The sequence below is a fragment of the Aspergillus fijiensis genome, assembly GCF_003184825.1.
Source record: "Aspergillus fijiensis CBS 313.89 unplaced genomic scaffold BO72scaffold_3, whole genome shotgun sequence".
Classification (NCBI taxonomy): Eukaryota; Fungi; Ascomycota; class Eurotiomycetes; order Eurotiales; family Aspergillaceae; genus Aspergillus; species Aspergillus fijiensis.
The window spans coordinates 549,550-568,248 of NW_024468979.1; the positions used below are offsets into that span (position 1 = coordinate 549,550).

At 52.2% G+C, this 18,699-nt stretch overlaps 4 protein-coding genes across 4 annotated transcripts; 3 read left to right on the forward strand and 1 right to left on the reverse strand.

The window, feature by feature from the left end:
• Nucleotides 1-119: 119 nt before the first annotated feature.
• BO72DRAFT_491746 (uncharacterized protein) lies at nt 120-1,468 on the forward strand (the record flags this gene model as incomplete). The annotated part of the gene is made up of 5 exons (XM_040948213.1): nt 120-242; nt 703-911; nt 985-1,015; nt 1,071-1,181; nt 1,217-1,468. 5 exons carry the CDS (start codon nt 120-122, stop codon nt 1,466-1,468), a joined length of 726 nt encoding a protein of 241 aa, XP_040806133.1.
• A 5,764-nt stretch (nt 1,469-7,232) lies between these two features.
• Nucleotides 7,233-8,691, forward strand: BO72DRAFT_482770 (uncharacterized protein; the record flags this gene model as incomplete). Its single annotated transcript, XM_040947749.1, has 6 exons — nt 7,233-7,285; nt 7,457-7,476; nt 7,542-7,576; nt 7,816-7,933; nt 7,986-7,991; nt 8,474-8,691. 6 exons carry the CDS (start codon nt 7,233-7,235, stop codon nt 8,689-8,691), a joined length of 450 nt encoding a protein of 149 aa, XP_040806134.1.
• A 3,624-nt stretch (nt 8,692-12,315) lies between these two features.
• On the forward strand, nt 12,316-12,896 carry BO72DRAFT_491748 (uncharacterized protein; the record flags this gene model as incomplete). Its single annotated transcript, XM_040948214.1, has 2 exons — nt 12,316-12,615; nt 12,663-12,896. 2 exons carry the CDS (start codon nt 12,316-12,318, stop codon nt 12,894-12,896), a joined length of 534 nt encoding a protein of 177 aa, XP_040806135.1.
• Nucleotides 12,897-15,141: 2,245 nt separating this feature from the next.
• BO72DRAFT_367844 (Na+/H+ antiporter Nha1) lies at nt 15,142-18,357 on the reverse strand (the record flags this gene model as incomplete). Its single annotated transcript, XM_040940856.1, has 2 exons — nt 15,142-15,696; nt 15,808-18,357. The coding sequence occupies 2 exons, from the start codon at nt 18,355-18,357 to the stop codon at nt 15,142-15,144; spliced, it is 3,105 nt and encodes a 1,034-aa protein (XP_040806136.1).
• Nucleotides 18,358-18,699: the final 342 nt, after the last annotated feature.

The following is an 18,699-nucleotide window of genomic DNA, read 5'->3' on the forward strand; positions in this document are numbered from 1 at the left end:
CATCCATCCATCCATGAATCTTCGCTCCTTCTATCCACCATCTCTACAGGTATCCATCTACCATCACCATCCAAATCCTTCATCACCTTTCTCAAATCATCATCGCATTCTCTATTTCGATGTTTGAATTCCTCACTGCTTCTATTTCCAACTTCAACCCCATCTATGTCTTTATGATCATCACTTTCAGCATCACTTTCATCATCGCCACCACCGTCACCACTCAAGCAAGACCATCAGAGGTGTCGATCCGACAGTTCCTCAAACAAGCGACTCACAAGCCAATCCCTCTATCATTACCATTCCCACCACTTTTCCTCGGTTGCAACCTATACTGAGCCGCCGGGAGGAAACCCTCTCCCTCTGGTCTGTCTATCAAGACAGAGTAAAGACCATCGTCGCCGCTGTCCTCCCCCCGCGGACCGTCACCTGGGCCTGTGGGGCTGCGTGCAGCAATCTTCAATGACGAATATTGTGGCAGCCCCCGCGGTTCCAGGCCCACAATTTCTGGACCTCCACTGCCTCCTGTGAGCACACCTTGCAGTTACTGTGACAGCACAGCGGAGGCTCCATCAAAGCCTCGCTAGTTCTAGTCTGTACGTTTCCACTGTCTATGTTATTTCCAGCTGAGAAGCCGTTTCCATCAGTCCATCATCATATCCTGATTTCTGGTTGATGAAGCTAATCGCAGGCTCGGCCTAGTGGACATCGTATCCGCCGTTTATCGACACAGCGGAGGAGTTGAACCGAACGAACGCATCAGACATAGAACGTGTCCAGCTCGAGGGGAACATCGACTGGTCCCTATGCTATGGAGACGGGGGCCAGGGGCTGGCCACCGCCGCCACCGACGACGCTCCCATCCCCCTCCCACACGTGAGGAGTGCCTGCGAGCCTGTCATTATTGTACTGTACGTAAGCAGGGTTGGCGTGCTCTCTCGTCGCTGCGGCGGCGGGAGAGACCTACTGCTTGCGGTGCCGCAGGTACAAACGCGGTCCCAACGAGTGCACGCCCGTAAGTTCCCCCCAATTCCCGCTAGTCTTGGTCGTGTGCTGACCTTTTTGCGCAGTCGTTGGTTGACAACGCGCTCGAAGACGTTGTCGTCGCGCTGATGCGGGCCGCAGCTGCCGGCGAGGCGGACGAGGCAGAGCGGTTGGCCGAGTACTACAAGGCAGATCATGTCAAGTGCTATAAGGCAGATTATGCCAAGTATAGGCCGGCGACGCCCCGCACGCCTCGTACGTCTCGCCGGCGGCTGCGGCGCCAGATGTGCAGCCCGAGGCAAGAAGGCGACCTCGCAAGAACTGCGGGACGGAGCCGTCACGAGTCTCGGATCGTTCCAACAAAAGCGTCGCGTACGAGTGGCCAGGCTTCGAAGGCGTTTTCCAGTCGCACAGTGCAACACCGACCCACGTCAGCGAGGTCCTTATTCCGAAGACGTATGTCGCTACCAAAGCCTCCCCCTAGTGGCCCAACTGGCAGAAGGCCATGGAGACCGAGTGAAACGGCCAGCGCGAGAAAGGCACCGGCGGGCTTTCTCACATTTCCTGTGATGGCGGTAGAAGAAGCGGTTGAGGCTTCGCAGCCAGAGATGTGGCCAGTGCTCGCTCTATACCAGCCTGATCATTACCAACTGCGCCCGACAATCACCTCCCCGGAGGCGGCAAATCCGCTACGAAGCCGTTGGCGATTTCGCTTGTTGCTCGCTTGGCTCTCGCTGGCATGCCCCAAGATATTGCTCAGATGACTAGCAAGGTCCTCTACAGTGATTGCCTGGTGAGTGCCCCCTGCAACAACCAGTGGGGGACCATACGCCGGAGAATTGCGCAATGGAACCAGCAGCACTTTAAACGCCGGCTCAACACGATCTTGTACGATGGCAGTCTGGTGAGTGGCTACTGCTGCTCAGCACATTTAAAGGGATAACATCGAAAGTCCTGGAATATCCCGAAGCCAGCTGCGGTCTCTGCGAATGCTTTCGGTACTCATAGTCTTGCCATCGCCCTCATAGAACGACGCTACTTAACATGTTCAGTCTTCAAGTGTATGGGCACAAGGATAAGCCAGTCGCTACCATTGTCAAATAGACTACAGTAGCTGGTTGACGATATCTATGACATCCGCATTGTATACCCATCGGGATGTTGTCAAAGCTCAAACTTCGTTTATGGCAGCATGAGTGCACGTCTACCTTCCCCGAAGATGCCAAGTATAACATCGAACCTCCCAGCCAAACCTACAGTTACGCGGAGACCGCGTAGCTTCGACGACCACCACTTCCAGCAAACTGATCTTCAAAATGCGTGTGAGAAGCACATTGGCAATGTATCCGGTCTCCTGGTGGAGGGTGGAGACTCCGATTCTACGGAGGGGAGGTGATCCGCATGTATATGGACCATCTGCATTATGCGCAGAATGGATATATCCCATATGAGCTAGTAGTGGACAACGTCTGGCTCAATGTCTTGCAAAACTACTCTCCCTTTCATGCGGATTACAGCGTGGAACGAGAGTCATATAGCCGTCCATACACTAGCAACCACGAATAGCAAACAAGGCAATGTCTCCGTCAAATCGACGGACATTCGGGAAAGGGTCAATCGTTGCATGCATCCCAAAATGTGCTACGGCTGATTGTGCCAGTTAGTCTTTTTGGGCAGCGCGAAGCGCGATCTAGCCACTGCAACTTGGCCGAAAACAATTAAAATCTTTAAGTCCCTGTACGTTCTGGATTGTATTTTTATAATACTCCTGAGGCAGGTACATCCTGATTAATATCACACAGGGCCTCTATTCCGGTCATGCGAGCTGATCATTGGCCCCTGAATGAATCTACCGCCTCCCAGAAGCACCTGAAGAGGAATGAATGCAGCTTGATTGCTGCTCGGGAGTTTATAGCAGGTCAGGTGTCGAGGCGGACTCGCTCAGAGGATGACGCCGAGTGCACTGCTTGTGCACGAGAGACCGAGACCCAGCGTCTGCTCCTACCCCTTAGCAAACATTACTCTTCGGGGACACGAGACTTCAGGCACTCCGTTTCCGATATCTTCGGGATGGCGAAGGAGAACTTGGGGGATGGTCAGCCCTCGCTGGGAATCGGCATGTCAAGCAACGACATTTCACACAGGCCACATGCTATACCCAGAAGCCGAACCAAGATTGAATAGCAGCGCCGATCGATGGTAGGCTCTTGGGTCTATGGAAGAAGCCGGAGCTATCCACAAACTCATGTTCCCTTGTCTCAGATGGGTTTTGCTTTTGTGTCTGTCAAGACACGGGCTGAGGAGGCAAGACAGTCTGCGATGCTCGACTGAAATGAAAGTTCTCAACTTCTCAACAGGAGGAGAAAGTCTTAATCATGAAGGCATCTGTTGACTGCACCAATTTTTTGAGATTGCACACAATGTCCAGCTGTGTGGAGTGACAATTTCGATGTATGTCTTTCAGTGCAGGTAAACTTCCATGGCGCTCTGAACCATCTGGTGGTTGTGCCACCCTTGTCTATAAGCTCCGAGCTGAAGGCAAGCACCGGGCCTGACCCAAAGGGGGAAATCTCCAAGACCTTGAGCCGATTGCATTTGAGATTCCACAGCGAGTGGAGAAAGCAAAGTTCGAGTAGTATTAAGGTCACCGAGGTCTATCAAGAAGAGAACGTGGTGTTCCAGAATTGATCGCAATTACCACTGAAGACATGATGTCAAGGCCATTTCTGCGGACACCGGCCTCCCAATGGTGGTGCAAAGCCTACATTCCACAAAGAAAATCGAATGCCCCACGATCCAGTCAAACCAGGTTATGCCACCAAACTTAACGCTCCAGGGTCGACGCGTCCTCCGATTATGGATTTGGCCCTTATCCGCCTTGTGGACCGGGCTACAGGTCATGGCACGGTAGGCTATCTCCGAATTCATGATCCCAATCTCCAAACTCTTTTGTGCTAATACCTTGATGTAGTCATTTTCACATGTTTCCATTGCATCTATCCACCCCCTCAGCATAGGGAGTCGCTCATACAGATCCATGGGGCCAAACAGGGTTAGTTCTAGGTATCCCTCTATCTTGAAGTCAAAGATATACTAATAACCCTTGGGCTAAAACAAGGTCTCGACCGCCGGGAAAATAAGCCGGCCAATCTTCACGACTCGGAATTTCGCGAAGTCCCCCGAGTCGACTATCCAAGCCGCCGTGATCTTGAGGCTGCTATTGTCACAGAAAAGTCTACCATCCAGCAGCAAAATACTCCTGCTTTCCAAAGATTGGAATCCCGCATCAAGGAGACTTCAAAGCTTAATCGGACTGTTTCACTAGGCTTGCCACCGTTGCTTCTCCACCATGCGAACACCGGCTACATAGACTTGGTAATACTACCGGGTGAGTGGAGGGGAAGTACAACAATCTTATGCTTGCCTGCGTAGCGAAAGATGCGACTGGAAACATCATCGTCATGCATGAACACAGCTTTATCAGTCCCCGCAGTATCCAAACTGGCAACCAGAAAAGCGAAAGCTGCTCGTAAACAAAGTTTGGAAGTAGTGGCGACGCGTTCAAGGCCTCCCATTGATGCCGGCCCAGGACCCTTCCACTGAATGCGCAGTCTCGACCACACAAAACTCAGCCTCCTCTTGTGCACCCGATCAGATATCTCATATCGTCAAGTGGACGTGGCGGGGGCAACTTGTCGCACGCGTCCTTCACGGAGCTGCAGGACCAGATCTCAGCTGGGGCATGAGACACGAGCAACCCCGATGACTTCTCCAAGCATCCTAGCGGCCTCTCGGTCTCCTACGAGCCCCTCAGCCAAATGGCTTCTCGACAGCTTGTGGCACATAGCGAGCGCATATGCCAGAGCCACATACTATACAAGGGGAAGGGGAGCTTCAGGGTCTATGTCCTTGTTGGTGGTATCTATCGCCAAATGAACCCCTATTCCCGCAGACTCCATTCATCCTCTGAGCATATGGTCAACATTTCGACACATGGGAGCAATAGTCCGGCTCGCTGCGCGGTTGATTGACGGATATACTGTCTCGTCCGTGGATAGAAGAGTATCTCAACCATTTTCCAGATCTGGTATACGCGGACGAGGTCTTCAGTACATCGTAGCAACAGAAGCCAGGGTTTCGGGTCGAATGACTGAAAACGTCTTCAACGATCCCTTCGTCGTCGAATGGCTTGGAACGCGGAATGTCTTATTCGATAGATTGAGACCTATGCGTGAGGTAACAATCAGGCCCACTATTTGTCCCTCTGCACATTTCAACCAGTACGTGTCTGATCCGGCGACAAGGGCGAACTATCCTTGGAACCGGTACAGTGTCATCGTACGACCCTGGCTAATCCAGCCCGTTCTGTCTAGATCGAGGCCGGCCAAATACCACCTTCCTCTGCACCACGTCTCCGAAACAGCCCCGCTCCTCCCGTAATGCTTGCCGACATCAGGTAAGTGGTTTCGAAGTATGGTTTCACAGCCCTAGTAGCGAGAGGAGACATTATTTTCACAAAACACCGAGATGCCATAGCCATGATGAAGGAGCTGTCAAGACTGCTGGACCGAGCACTGCCCACTTCCCAGGCTAGAGGGATCACAAATGAAACAAAAGACCAGGCGGTCTTAGAGCAGGAGCACCACGAGGGGCTCAGCTCCGATCCGCAGGAGGCCTACCTATTGGCCAAGTTAAACCCTACCTCAACATCCAAGATAAAGCACATGAGCCTAAACTCGCAATTCTTCAGCGTCCGGTCATTTGAGTCGAGGAAGTAACTCCATGAATCTCGTCTGCAATGACGATATGCCATATACATGCCTTGACCAGAAGTGCACCTCAAAAAGAAATCCGTCGACGACATCCAGAATGCCTTCTCAGGGTTCACGGAACATTCAGCAAGGATGGAATGCTCACTCGGAGAAAGACATCGAAGGCAGATGAATGGAAGTCACTGCTGGGGTGTATTCTATATCTATATCCGACTGCGAGTAAGGAGGAGGCCGGGGACAGTACAATCACAGCAACAGATCTGGGAGTAAACCAACCAATCCATCATCGGCCCAGTGGGGTGACAAGTCCTAAGTTACCAGCTGGCCATCCACTAGACTATTACTGCAGGTACAGTACATTCTATTTCTGAAATCACTTCTGAGAACCTGGCTGATTCAACTCTTTTCTTTTTGTTTTTAGATCGAGACCGATGCTGTATTGTTCTTATATGCACCATGTCTCTGCAACAGTCCCCCTTTTTTCTGTTGTGCTCAGCGACATCAGGGACGTGGTTTTCAAGTATGGGATCCCGCACCGGTAGTGAGAAAGGACCTTGTTTTCACAAAGCATGGAGATGCTATAATCATGGTTAAGGAAATGGCATAACTGTTGGACTGAGCAATAGCGACCGATGCTGATTGCAACACTATCAAGACTATCTACCACATTCCTCTCATGAAAAGCAGGCACCCTGTACCTACTGCAAAGCTGGACGTGGGTCATTCGTCGCTCGAACAAGCAAATGCTAATCGGGACAGGGATACATGGTACTGTGCCTGCTAAATGTGGCCATATATCAACCAGGAGGATTTGTTGGGTCCCCAAGCGCTGTTGTTCCTTCTGAATGTCAGAGGTCGCAAGCCGCCTGCGAACTTCGCAGCCACGGACATCGACGCGATGCATAAGGGGTCTTGTAAACCGGACGATTGTCTGAGCACCCCTTATTGGGAGCTGGGTGGGTTCGCTCCAAGCACTCACCCATATGGCGAGCTCGTGGCCTATTGAATCATGCGCAGCATTCGTCGAGAGTTGTTTCGTGTGGGTATGCAACCATTCCTGTTGCCTGTTCCTACAAAGTGCTCCAGCTAACCGCATCCATGTTGAGCCCGCTTGCCAGCCGGTCACAGAAAATGGCGATATGCAGCTGCTTCGGAAATGCGGACTCTCTGACCACCCCTCCCCGGAAGCCCTTAGCTCATGTGGACGTTCAGGGAAATCTCTTCGGATTGAAAGCGCCAGAATTCCGGAGATCATTAATGTCGACAGTGAGCGAAGGCCATATATTCGCACAGATATTCCTCGATATAGCATGTACTTTGACGAATTTCCAAAAGAGCTCGAGCTGTCCGAAGTTTCTCTGACCCTACAGCGACTCCGGATGAGAGCCTTCAATATGTCGATGCCAGCTGCATCAACATCCTGCTCAAAGCTCACAGGAAGCGATAACGCCAGTATCAGGTGTTGGGCCCGTTGTCATGGACCAAACCTTTCGCATTCGCGTGGACAAGCACGGGTATATCGCCATCTTGTGAGTTGCTGGTTGGCAGGCCAATATCTCTTCCAACTCTGATTTGAGGTAATTGCTAACTAGTTGGAAAGAAGCAACTCCTCAACTGACAATCTGCATTCGCATTCACAAACACATGAGGAATTTGTGTGGAAGACTGAAAACAAAGGGGGACCTGCCTCACAATTACAGATTGATTGATGATGCCACCAGTAGGTAAAGTCCTTGTCAACTACTTGTAAATAGAAGTACTACAAGTAGTACTTGCGTACTGCAGCCTCCGGGCAGCTCTCCCTTCCCTCCCCCGACCAGGTGAGTGTCACCTCACTCGACCCTCACTCAACTTTTATTTGGATACTTGGAAAGTGGTTGCTAACTACTTGCCAACTGTTGGGCAACTACTTAGAACTCGAACCTTGAGCACATCATACACCATGGGGAAGGTTTTTGTCGGATGGACAACTGCTCTAAGAGCACCGTAGGTTAAATCTTTTATTACTTTTCAACTACTTTTCAACTACTTGCCAACCGCTTACTAACTACTTGAAAAGAAGCAGTACTCGTCCACCAACAATCTCTACTCCCACCTCCATACCCATGAAGACTTTGTCGGCAAGGCGGGAAATAAGGGAGGGCGTGCCTCCCAGAGACAAGTTGACGATGCCACTAGTAAGTAAACTGCTTGCCAACTACCTAGGTACTTAGTTACTAAACTACCTAGTATACAGTAAGTTACCAGTATACGTGACAAGGGACTTGTGGAGGGCCTGGCCTCCCATTGGCTGGGCAGCTCACCGTCTCCGGCCGCCGGTTAGATACGGTAGTTCCAGAGAAAGCGCCACGGCAATGCCAAAGCTGAGGACCATGGAAAGACCAAGCTTATTTAATTCCTGGTGCCGGCAGCATTGAGACTGTAGGGCTAGATAGGACGACCCCAGGGCACAGTATACTGTCATAACATATTGCAAAGCACAGCGCCGCCATGGCGCACATTCGGGCGCAAAGTGTACTTTCCAGTTCGAAAGAACCATACTGAAAGGATATAACTGGACGGATCCACGTCTTCTTCGGAGATGAGACCGGGCTGCAGGGGAGATTCAATCAGAGGCTCCGGAAGATGATTTGCTGCTCTGAGGTTGTTGTCGAGCCGGTTGATAGACCACGGCAGCTACATTAAACATAAGCCTGATGCGCCACATCTCGATCCAGAGCGTCCCCGGATAATCCGAAATGCAACCGCCCCCATCCACCGGCCGCGCCCCTCATGGATTGAGGGATACTGTGTCTACCATGCTCCAAAGCGGCTTTGGGTGGACAGCGATTTCGTCAAGATTGACGACGGCAAAAGATATCTCATGACGGATGTCACAGAAACCCTCCAAACAGGCAACACCGCGCCACTGATAAGCAACAAGCTTTCCGCCTGATTCACATCCTCGACGAAATTGAGCTGGGAGCGGAGATATTAAAGAGTCTTGACCTCTTCCTCGAAGTAGGCATTCGCCTATTGGGCTTCACCTGCAGCATTATTACCCATCCCGAAAATCAGACCCTTGCCACCATCAAGAACAACAGAATGACGGCCGTGTGAGACTCTCTACAAAGCCATCTGCTATTGTAGAGACCTTGAGAAAGACTGGCGTGCGTATTGCACCCTGGGTATATCTTTCTCGGATACCCGACGGCTCTCGATGCTAAGGGTTTTCCCAAGTCACAGGGCCCCAAAATGGTTTCATCGCGGTATACACCGGTCGGGCCCTTGGCGCGCTCGTGGGTAAATGTTGTTGATCGCCTGATGAGCTTTCTTGATACGTGACTGGAAAGTGAGCCATCAACCAATGAATCCTGACGGCGGCCCTGCGGCCTTGCCTGAGGCTGCTCGCTCACCGTCCATCTCGGTGGCATTAGCTGGTTCTCGCAGTTAGCCTGACGTAGTCAGAATTCATCAATCTTCCACCTTTCTCGCAGGTGTCATCAGATACAGCGCATTCTCAACAATTAGCCAATCAAGGGATACCATCCTCACTCGGAAGACGGACACATCAGGCTTGCCAAGTAAGCCTATAGACAAAACACCAAAAGTCTCTTTGCGAAGACTTGATGGCGTCCACTCTAAGTTCTACGTGTTACAAATCTGCTGACCCTAAAAACCTGCCACTAAATACTTCTGAGCAGGATGGGGATGATTTTATAGATGATATAATTGACTGGGGTCTGGTGTCCTGGCAAGCTGAAACCCTTTTACAGACGGTTTATACTAATGTTTTCTGATCATATAGATGTCGACATGTAATTAATGGATGCTCTAAGCGAAGAAATACCAGCAAAGATAGCCGAGTACCAATCAGAAAAATCCTCTTCTACAACCGCAGATCAGTGCACGATAGCAGCAGTGCGCCCAAGTTCACCTACAAGATCCTGGCCACCAAAGAGCACCTCGGTCAACCATGGGATTGGGCTTGTACGAGACGTCCTTACTTACACCAGCAGGGCATCAACAACATAGCGGTAGAGATACTCGATCCACGTTTTGTGAAACCTCAATCCTGTGCACACCCCCTGCACTCCGTCGGACCCAATCTTCTTCAGGTGGAATCCTGGACACGATCGAACGCAAGGTTCCTCGGCGTGGCGTCAAAACGATTTGTTGTTACCAGATTGGGATTTTGGAGAGCTCTAAGTGAGTGTCCAATAGTGATTTTGGGTGTGGACCACAAAGAAGCCCGCAATGGGACTCAAGCGTGAGAGAACATTGTAGACAGAGAACCTTTGGCCTGACCCAGGTTGGCATGTTCATCCAGAAAACCACTTTGCAGCTCATGTTACAAGGCTGCTAAGGCCCAAGGATGAGCAGGATGACCGACGCTGGTGCTGATCGAACTGGTATGAGCCTGTCGCTGAGCAATGAGCCGGGTCACCGCTCCACTGTTGGCGCCTACGTGGAACCTTAGAGCCCTAGAAACCACAGTGGCCGCCGATGGTACTTAGGTGTATGCATTGCGTGACCACTTCCAGCACACACAATCCCTGTCGAACACAAATGTGGTGGGTACTATGCTTCTGAAGGGAAAAGAGGCCTTTACCGACACTCTTTGCTTGAGGTTACGATCACTTTCGTGAGCATGGAGTTGCACAGAAGGACGACAAATCTTTGACTATGGGTAGACAATCCTGCTGTTAACAGCTTATCGCTGAGAAGCAGAAGATTCTGGCAAGCGGACGTCGGACCGACTAGTACCTAGCGTACAAGTTCGTCACATATGACATATACAAAACCGTTGAAACAAATTGGTATCGCGAGATCAACGAGAACTTTGAGGAATTGAAAGAGCAGCTCGACGCACTAAGAGCGCCCGGGCCATGATGGCATTCCCATCGAGGACAGAGCTCGCACCATACTACAGGTTCATCAGCCCGCGGTGAGCATTCTCACCGATGACATGGCACATTAAATCAGCAATTGCTTTCGGCTATCCTTGCCCAGTAAGTCAGTCACCATCTGGAGAAAGATTCTGTCACTGACGAGCTCAGTTCTGTGAGATATCTCTGGTCGCGTGACCTCGGACTTCACCACTTCCACCTTGGAGAGACCACGTATCCGCTGGCTACACACGGATACACATCTTCAAGCTGTCACAAGTTCCGCCAGGATAGGTGCAAGCGTCTTCGGCAAAGGCAGTGGGAGCATTAATACTGGGGTCATGGCCCGCTTGTGCCAATAGACCCCGAGGTTGACCTGATCGTGTATCTGGGGCACTGCCGCATTGAACCACGAGCATAATGAGACCGATTGTAATCCGCAATTCACACGACCCAGAAAGTACCGAAGATGGCGGCAAGGCATGTATAGAAGAGAAGCGACACGGTTCATCACATCTCTCCATATGGAGTAAGATTCTCGGACGCTTGGCTATACCTAGCCATCAAGTCTCTCCAAAAGAATGAACTTCTCAGCAAGCCTCCTACTGACTTCGACTTCGAAGAAGAGTTCGAGACCGAATACATTCCTCAGGGCCGATTGATCATTCTCAAGCTTCGAGACTGTTGATCTCTTCGCCCAGTACAAAGCCTATCATGTCCTTTGTGGTGGCCGAGTTGCACAGTCACACATGCTATGGCTGTTTAGAGGTCATCCCCTTCGCGAAAACCTCCCCCATAACAACGACACGCTCTTGGAGGAACGTGCAAGTACGGAAGAAGGCCGTCATAGCATATGCAGAAATGAATTGGACAAATCATAACCACGTTCGTTCTTCGTCGCCATTCTAAGGCCATAAGTTATGCCAGACAGCCCAATCCACTCGTCTTTCACGCTCTCATCAGGTTATGAGCCCTCCGCTTGACGCGACCCTGTCTACCTCCCACAGCGTCAATATCATCCAAAAAAAACTTCATAACCATCAAAAGTACGTCGTTCGTGACGACTTCCCCGATTTCCCCGATTCCAGAGACCTCAGGCACGTTGGGAGCCTGAGAGCAACGCGACCACCCGATTGGGGGCCGTGACGGAACGCCTGACACACGCCAAGATGAACGGCGAGGAAGCTGGTGCCGGTGGAGACGCCATCGAACACAACACTCAGTACAAACAAGGACACAAAGTCTTGTCGGACAAGCTCCCAGACGCCCTGCCCACCGTTTCAACGCTTCTCGTTGATAAACAGGGATGGAACATCTGGCTCAGATAGAATGCCTCTGAGCTGCGACTCGGGGAGACAAGTGTGGAGGCCCAACCTCCCATTGGCTGGGCAGCTCACCGTCTGCGGCCGCCCTTGTACTTACTAGGTACCTAGTAGTCTGATCTGCTTCCTCAGCACTTAGGCGTTGAGGCAGCAAGTGCAAGGGTCCACTGGGCAGGAGGTGGTGCCTTCTTTTATTGGGCAAGCGGTGGCCTGGTGGGGGATATCCTCCTCTCCCTCCTCCTCCTCCTCCTCCTCCTTCTTCTCCCTCTCTCTTCTCTTCCTTTGTAGTCAACCATATGAATAGCCTCATATTGAGGATCAATCCAGCCAGTCACCTTTATCTTTCCACACGCTCTTACCGATAGCTTCATGATTCCATCCTCGCTCGGGCGTCTTCAGCGTCTAAGGCTCGACCTCGACGAAGAAAGTGAGGAAAGGAGAGAACTATTACACAAGAACACTGAGTTGAGGAAGGAACTTGCCGCCCTCAAAGAAACTGGAATCAGCGATGCCCCAACCAGTGATGCCGTCAATCCGAACCCGGCTGCCACCGACAATGCCGAGATCGAGGCGATAAAGGTTGATACTATGCGCGCGCGTAAGGAGAGCAAATCCAAAATCAAAACATTAGAGATAGACCTCGCCAAGGAATCGGAGGCTATAAAGCAGGTAGGTTATATCAGAGCGCGACCAACTGATTAAGAACGTCGCCACAGTCACCACCGACCGTGACAAGTGGCAGAATGACTGCAGAAGAGTATAGAAGGCCCTTAAGAGGAAGCGTAAGAAGTAACAACAATCCTACTGCCGAGCGAGACCATTTGATCACCGAACGCGATGATCTCGCTGCCGAGCATAACCGTCTGATTATCGAGCGCGACAGTATGACTACCGAATGCGATAATGCCGCTGTTAAACGCAACCGCGTCGCCGCTGAATTTGTTGATTAAGTCGAATAAGCCAGACTAGCCGAGTACGACGCCATTCTGGATTAACTCGACGACTGGCTAATCAGTCAAAATGAAGCCATTCAGTCTGTTCGACCGTTTATTAATAGTTAACGCGAATAATTACTGACGAGGACGCCAGTCTCAAAAGGGGGGCACTGTTACCGATGGTGCGGATGGGATGGTACGGCAGGTGGCTACTGTCTACCTCACCGTCCTTCAGGACTATTTGTATGTAGCATAGTTAGCAAGGAACAGGGCATTTTCCACCACCTCCCCTACCCCCAATCTACAACGAGCCGAAGCTCCCAAAGTTCGCAATTGGTTGGATGCAGGGTCAAGCACACACCTACAGACACGGTATGATTTACGACAACTCGATTTTTCATATTTTTTACCAACTGCAGATCAAGGCAAACCTTCATCGCATTGTCAACCAATATGGCAAGAACATCCCCAAACACAGTCTCGAATCATATGACACTTTGCCTGACTTCAAAACCAAGCACAACATCATCAAAAAGCCAAGTCCTGAAACTGATTCCAGAATGGATCAGCGAGGCCGAAGCAGCACTCGAGGCTTTTGATGAAGACGCAGGAAAGTGGCAACAGGCAGTCATAGGCTGGGAGATTGAGGCCCTCCGTGCAGCTCTGAATCTACTGTCACGTGCAACAGTCATGTGACGTGACACTACTAGATAGATCCTTCCTTCCATAGTCTCTAATGAAAGTATGCTTCCTTCATATGCCTGATCGCCACATCTACCCGACGAGGATCTCGAGAATTTGGCGAAGGCTGAGTTGGAGCAATACGACGAGTGGCAGGCCGGCTATGGAAAACCACCGGGCAAGGTCTAGACCAGGGGGATGGGGTCTATCTCTCCTCCGAGACGAGTTTCCCCAATACTTTGCGGCAGCAAGATCTTCGCGTCCATACCTGCTCGCCATTCTTTCACATCCATCTGCCCCGCGACTACTCAAAATCAGCCAGCACCTCCGTGCTCTCATGTTCGATGGATTCTGAAACCCACGATCCCAGCCGGCGAAGTGAAAGGCACTCCAAAGAAAGAATCCGAAGGGACCAAAGTCAACGAATGACCAGGGTGTTTTCGTTCTCGGGACGGGATGAACCAGCGTGGAGACAAAAGCCATACCGCCACAGCCATCACAGCCCAGTACCATCATCATGGGGGTTGAGGTTCTCCATGCTGGCCAGCAGACACATCACGCAAGTCAGCGGCGGTGCTCGAGACTGCACTCGGTCAGGTGACCAGTCATTCCACCTCTCCATGAGCATGAGAGGAATCCGTGGTCTATCGCGCACACATTCCAGCAGGGGCATTGATCCCGTCAATCATACCAGCAGGGACCCAAACGGTCGATGAGCAAGCATATGGGCTCAGCAATCTAACCCGCCAATTCTGTTTAAGCACCGACGCATCCACCCATTTCACACGCCGGTACATCTATGCACGACTGACCCAGGTCGATGTATCTCCTACTGACGACAAGTCCACAACCCTATCTGCAAGCCATACAACAACAAACCCGCTGATACTGACAGGGTAGAAGCGTAGACCAGGTGTTAGGATTAGTGCCAGTGTTTTCGTTGAGATCTTTGCATTTACGAAGGTTCTGATCGACTCATTATGAAGGATCGCTGGTACAAGTGGGTGGACTCATGGGTTGATATGGGCAAAGGTTTTCTGACCTACCATCTGTCGCCTCGAAGATGAAGATTTAGACCACAAATCTGCAGCATAAGTATAGTCACTCCATTCATACAAGACGCCAGTAGCCAAACAATATCATTATGCAATTATCTATGTACTCCATACTCATCACATCGGAAATCAACCCTCTAATTGCAGGTCGAAACTCCCCCCGTCCTGAGTAAGTCCGGATCAACCGGGTAGGAAGTAAGTTACACATAAAAAACAAGTGACTCTTGCTCTATACACAAGAAAGGAAAGAGGCAGGAAAGAAACATCATCACACGAATGCATACATGCAACCCAATGCTCGCTCAATGCATGGGAATCAAGCCAGGCCATCTCGTCTCATCTCGTCTCCTGCTCTTTTGGTTCTCAGGCAGCACGCGCAAGCAGCAATGTGGAGCGTGGATCCCTCGGGGTCCGTTCACCGACTTCGTCTCCCCCCTTTTTTCCAAACCCGCCCTCCCCCCTCTCTATGACCAGTGAACAACAACCCCTCTCTCACCTTCCGCTCTTCTTTTCTTTATTGTTGATCATGTCTCTCGTCCTTTCTCACCTCCCCAGGAAATGCTGCGACGGCTGGCACTGCGGCTGTGGCGCGAGTAGGTCGAACCCGTATCCTGGGCTTCACCCGAGCTACCACCGTTGAATGACTGCTGGCGACTGTCCTTGGTGCCATCGGCGAACTGCACCCTGCTATGGTTTGGGCCGTTGTTCTCGCTGTCGGATTCATCCGCATCATCCACCGGAGTATCGGAGTCATCCGAATCGTCCGAGTTGTTGATTTCACCCAGTGCAGCCAAACGACGCCGTCGCTCGGCGGGCGTTTCGCCCGTATCGTCATCGGCCTGCTGAGGCGGACGGGCGAGGCCAGCCGCTTCGCGCAATTGAGCGGGCGGCACACGCTCGGTGCCGTCATCCTCGGAATCTCTGCGCGATCGAGCTTGCGTCTTCGGAGACGATGATTTCGGACTCAGGTGGCGGGAGCGCCGCTCATCGGCGGCGGTACCACGACTGAACCGGGCCAGAGAGGCGGCGACGTTGTCGCCGGGAACCCCATGGCCCGATTCATCGTCGCTGAGGTCAGTCTCGGATTCGGAATCATCGTCGAAAACGGGGACTGAGGGTGCAACACCGGGATCCGACTTGCGGCGCTCTTGCTCTTGCTCCTCCGCCTTCTCGGCTTCCTGGCGCGCAACGTCCTTCACCCGCTCCGGGGCATCGGTTTCCTCCACCACATCGCGACGAGCCTTGGGGCCCAGGTTGCGGATCTGTTGAGCGAATTCATGCTTGGTCATGCGACGACCCTTGTGTTCGATGCCGCGCTTTCCGACGTCGCCATCGTCAGCCAAGGTGAAACGCAGACCGTCATCTGCCAGCCATTCGTCCTGCGCCGCCTTGCGGGCCGCTTGCGAGCTTTCACCCTCTTCCTCCATGCCGAACCAGGTACCCATCCGGGTCAGTCCTCGTCGAACCGGAGCGTTACCCTCAGGCTTGGGCTTTTCTTTCGCGGGGATCGAGTACTTCTTGATGACCTCGCCATCTTCGTCCTCAACGATAATCGTGTTGCCAAACTGGTACGCATGAGCGGAGCGGCCTTTGCCCTTGCGCTTGTGAACTTCTTTCTCGGCCTTGCGCTTGGCTGCAGCCTTTTCCTCCTCGGTGTGAACGGGCACCTGGACACGATCGCCGCCCTTGCCGAATTTCATCCAGTTACCAATCATCTTCCGAGTCTTTTCGACAGAACGTTCGGCCTTTTCTTCCAAGGTCTTCTCGATTTCCTCGCCTTCGTCCTTCTCGTGGGGATGTGAGCGAGAGGGAGCAAACTCGGCTGAATTCTGTTGTAACTTCTGCCGCTGTTCCTCGATGTGTTGTTTCTGCTCTTCTGCGGACATGTGACTGACGTCTTGGACCTTCAGAACGTTACCCTCTTCATCCTCCATGATCATGTTATGACCCTCCAGGTATACTTCCATGACGGGCTCTTGGCCGAAGCGATCGCGCTCCCGGTTAGGAGGAGAGGATTCCCGTTCGATTCTATCGCGTTCTTCCTCCTCTTCGCGTTCCTCTTCCTGCTTCTCGGATTTCTCAATATCTGCGGTTCGCTGAGGCGCGATGGCCGACTGGCTGATGGGACCACCCGCTCCATCGTTGCGTCTGCGGCGTCTTCTGCGGGTCCTACTCGTCGATCGGGCACGTGCCGGGTCCGTTTCGTCTTCCTTCTGACGACGCAAGAAGTTACCCGGAACTCCAATCGGAGGCAGTGTACCCGGAGGATAATCGGGTTCGTTGGAGGATTCATCCTCATCCGGTTTGCGGAAGGACATAGAACCCTTGGCGAGGGATTGCACCCGCGGCAGACGATTCATCCAGGAGGGACCCTCTTCGTTGGCGGTGGTGTAGGACAACGTGATGGTCAGGGTGTTGATCCGCTTGCCGAGAGTAAAGACGGCGATAGAGGAGCCGTGAACCAAAATCGAGGAAATGACCATGAAGGTCGTAATTGGCCAAATGAGCTGAACGATATAGTAATTCGAAGAACCAGCCGCCGGAAGCTCTGATTCCCCTAATGGACTGGTGCCATGTCCCTCCAGTTCGGCCCGTGCTAAGATCGACGCAAAGATCGCGCCGACGCCAATCGGCCCGAAATGGCCAGCGAACAATGCCTCGCGCCATGTTTTCACATCGGGTATAATCGGTTTCAATATCAGCATGATCGGAATGCGACGGAAGAAGATGACCAAGATCGCTATCACAACCAGTCGCCAGGGCTGCAGACCAATCGATGGGTTGTTGTAGTCCTCCCAGGGAATGATCGATCCAAAATACACAAAGTAAGCCAAGTTGAGTAGCAAATCGATGACGTTGGACACGTGGGACTCCTCTGTCTTCTCCGTAAACCATCCGTCATTACTAAAGCCCACACCGGCGGCAAAGCCGATCAGGAGGTCGTCCATGCCCAGTAGACTGCCCGAGCCGGCGCAGAAGACGGCGAGCACAAAGTAGAAGACCAGGAAACTTTCACGATCGATGAGCCCCTTCCTTTCGGCGAGTTTGATCGCGTGCCGGGCCAGATACCCAATGATAAACCCGTAGACCGCACCAAAAATACACTCGTACAGGATGGTTACACAGAACCAATGCAGCGACACCTCGCCCGCATGGGGGCGGTAGCGCCAGATGTAGTACCCCAGATAAATGAACGGGAAGGCCATGCCGTCGTTGCAGCCGGACTCGGCGGACAAGAGGTCTCGCAAGTGCTTGGGCACTCGGCGAGCGAATTTACCTTTACCGACGACCGAAGAGGCGAGAACGGGGTCGGTGGCGGTGACACAGGAGGCGCAGATCAGACTCTCGAGCCACGAGAGAGGCGGCACCATCCACCAGATGAACAGGCTCGTGATTAGCCAGCCCCAGGTCATGACGGGTACCAGCAGCAAAAACACCGATTTCCAGTGGCGTTCCATGTAGGCCTTGGGCAATTCGACTCCGACGGCAAAGCACTGGACAACCAGGACGATGCGCGAGCATTCCAGCGTGATCTTGTCGACATTGCCCCAGGACATGGGGTTGAAGAGGTTGGCCGCATGAGGCCCGAAGATGATACCACATAGAGTGGCAACGGTGGCTTCGCCGATGTACAGCTTCTCCTTGACGAAGAGCGAACATAACATAAACAGACTGGTAAACCCACCCAGGATCATGTACGCCAGATGGGGCTTATCGATATCTAAATGATCCCACGCCATGACTGCGACGGCGGGGGAAGCGCACGAGACCGAGAAGCGCTATCCCAGTATAGTTGTTTTTATTGTTGTTTGTTGTACCAGATTTCCTTTTCCTCCCCGGGGGCGCTCGTTCGTTCAAGGTCGATGCGCCGCGAAACCAGGTTATGATTGAGGATCTCGGAGGAGCTTCCGCCGATCGGGACCTGGATGCGCTCTAACAAGGGGAAACCCGCCGCTTAAGGTGGACGCACGCCGGATTTCCGCATGCCTTTTGGAAAATCAATGATATGCGGCCCGAAACGATGACAGGCGAAAGCGGAGAAAATCCCAAGACGGAGGTTTCCTGTCGAGGGCCTCGTGGGC